Source organism: Corylus avellana, chromosome ca1, assembly GCF_901000735.1.
Source record: "Corylus avellana chromosome ca1, CavTom2PMs-1.0".
Lineage (NCBI taxonomy): Eukaryota > Viridiplantae > Streptophyta > Magnoliopsida > Fagales > Betulaceae > Corylus > Corylus avellana.
In genome coordinates this window covers 13,311,478-13,314,238 of record NC_081541.1, presented here as the reverse complement: position 1 = coordinate 13,314,238, position 2,761 = coordinate 13,311,478, and the positions used below count along the sequence as shown (strand labels likewise).

The 2,761-nt window shown below is 40.3% G+C and overlaps 1 protein-coding gene across 1 annotated transcript; it reads left to right on the top strand.

The window, feature by feature from the left end:
• Positions 1 to 627: 627 nt before the first annotated feature.
• Positions 628 to 2,149, top strand: LOC132167558 (probable UDP-glucosyl transferase 73B6). The gene has a single exon (XM_059578569.1). The coding sequence runs from the start codon at positions 644 to 646 to the stop codon at positions 2,069 to 2,071; it is 1,428 nt and encodes a 475-aa protein (XP_059434552.1). The 5' UTR covers positions 628 to 643; the 3' UTR covers positions 2,072 to 2,149.
• Positions 2,150 to 2,761: the final 612 nt, after the last annotated feature.

The window sequence follows — 2,761 nt, the reverse complement described above, 5'->3', positions numbered from 1 at the left end:
TTAAATTGTTCTTGTAAATTAATTGTTTTAATATTCATAACACTAACATGCATGCAAAGAGAAAAATAAAAAATAAATAAATAGCGTGCACCTTGCAAAGTATAAAAAGGAGACAAAAAAAAATTATTTTTTTAACATTTTAAATTAATTTTATTATTTTATTCATTAAAAAAAAAAAATGCGAACATCCTGAATCCGACACTGTGCAGAGGGGGAGGGTCTTATGGGGGAGGGCCATACTAATGCTCAGCAGTCAGCGCCCCTCCCGGGTAGACGGTGTTCGTCAAAGACGGTGGCGTTGACCGCGCTAATTCAAATTATTCAATTGCTACTACAAGACAGTATAATCGCTGTCTGTGACGGGGAAAGACTATTCAATTGCCTTACAAATTTAATTTTCAATTTTGAATTAATTATTTTATTCTCTTCAGATCGTGAAAGCAATGATAATTAAGGATATAAATCGTTGATAAATTTAGATGATTTGATTACCGTAAATCATCTGAAAGATGCTGTCACTGTCTCACGTAGTCAATATCTCAGTCATGGCGGCTACATCTCTAGAACATCGCCTCTATTCTGCATATATTTAACCTCTTCTACACAGAGTGAGGCCCTCAGGTCACAGATAAGCTTTTCAGTCATGGCCACTCCATCGCCTTCCCATGTAGTCGTTTTCCCTTATATGGCTCAGGGCCACACCATCCCATTACTGGACATAGCAAAAGCCTTCGCAAACCGTGGCCTCAAGGTCACCATAATCACTACCCCCTCAAATGCTCCATTCATCTCTTCCAAAACCTCTAACCACCCAAATATCTCTTCCACAATAATCCCTTTTCCCAGAGTTCAAGACTTGCCCGAAGGATGCGAGAACACCGCCGAACTTCCTTCAATGGCTCTGCTCGCTCCTTTCATCGTAGCCACCAAACAAATGAAACAACCGTTCGAGGGAGTCCTCAGAGACATGATTGAAAATGGGTGTCGCCCCATTTGCGTAATCTCTGACTTCTTCCTAGGCTGGACACTCGATTCGTGCCGTTCTTTTGGAATTCCGCGCATCGTCTCTCATGGGATGGCTTTGTTATCGATGGCTATTTGTAAATCCGTCGGTTTGCTTGCCCCGAGCGTAAAGGATTCATCGGATTTGGATCCGGTAGAGTTCCCAAATTTGAAAATTCCATTCACTTTGCTCAAATCTGACATGCCTGAAGGCCTCCTCGACGCCGATCCGGATAACGATTTTGTGCGCCTCTCGCTGGAGGCTGGGGAAGCGGATGGGAATAGCTGGGGCGTCGTGGTTAACAGCTTTGAGGAGATTGAAGGTGATTTCGCGGGTGTATTTGAAACCTTCTATGCGAACCAGGCCAAGGCGTATTGCGTGGGGCCGTTTCTATTGTATGATCGGCTTGGACAAGATCATGTGGGGGCTGAGGAGCAATCCTATCCGTACATCGAATGGCTCGACGAGCAAGCTGAATCTGGTGGTGTGATCTATGTTTCATTCGGTACGCAATCACACTTCTCGGAGCATCAAATGGACGAGATTGCTTTCGGGCTGGAGATGGCGGGCCATCCGTTCATTTGGGTTGTGAGATCGAAAGAGTGGGTCCCGCCAGATGGATGGAATACTAGGGTGGGGTGGAGAGGGTTGGTTGTACAGGATTGGGTGGACCAGCGAAGTATCCTAGCTCACCCTGCGACGAGTGGGTTTCTGAGTCACTGTGGATGGAACTCGGTGTTGGAGAGCTTATCAATGGGGGTCCCACTTTTGACGTGGCCCGCTCTTAGTTTTTCGGACCAACCAGTGAATGCCAAATTTGTAGCACTGGGATTGGGAGCAGGGCTAATGATCCCACAAAGAGGTGATGGAGGAGAGAAAATCGTGACCGTTGGTCGCGATGTGATTTGTGATGGAGTGAAGGAGTTGATGGGAGGCGAGGAAGGGAGAAAGGCTAGGGAGAGAGCACAAGCATTGGGGAGATCAGCAAGGCATGCCGTGGAGGTAGGTGGGTCATCCAATTTGAAGTTTGACGAACTGATTGAGCAACTCACCATAAAAAACGTGTGACCAAACTCTGCGCTATATTTATTGTGGAGCAATACTATATTATATTATTTTCATTTAATATTATTAAATCCCACCATGACGACCATAAGTTTTTTTTTTTAATAATAAAAAAAATGCTATTTTTCTATCTCTTATCTATTTTTAAATTCATTATTAAATTTGTAAGATGGATTTAATGGTGAATTTTTTTTAAAAAAGAGATGATCAAGAGATTGATAAATAACATGTTTTTTTCTTCTTTTTCTTTTTTAAATAAGGAGGTTAAGGAGGTTGCCACCTCATCATTGTAAGATAAATATTAAATAAAAATTTAATATATTACCTTTTATTGTGACATGTTTTTTCGTCTTATTTTGTTGGACTATCCAAGCGGACTACGTTATTATATTATGTTGATCAGACACCCTTGTATTGTAAGCATTAGATAATTGTTTCAATTTACATGAGATTTTATTTTACGATATTGTTGGTTTACGTGATGTTCAATAATAAATTTGTTGTCACGTTATTTAAAATTTTATAGGACATGATATATGTGGACTATGAGATACAACAATATAAATTTTTCAGAAATTACAACAATATAAAGTTTTTGTTATAAAATAGTTATTTTCTATAATGTTACATCCGTATATTTAGTGTCACCTCATTATAAAAGCATTCATAATGGAAGAGTCAAATGTTACTTTT

Coding starts and splice junctions, on each gene's coding strand:
- LOC132167558 (XM_059578569.1), top strand. CDS start 644: ATGGCCACTCCATCGCCTTCCCATGTAGTCGTTTTCCCTTATATGGCT.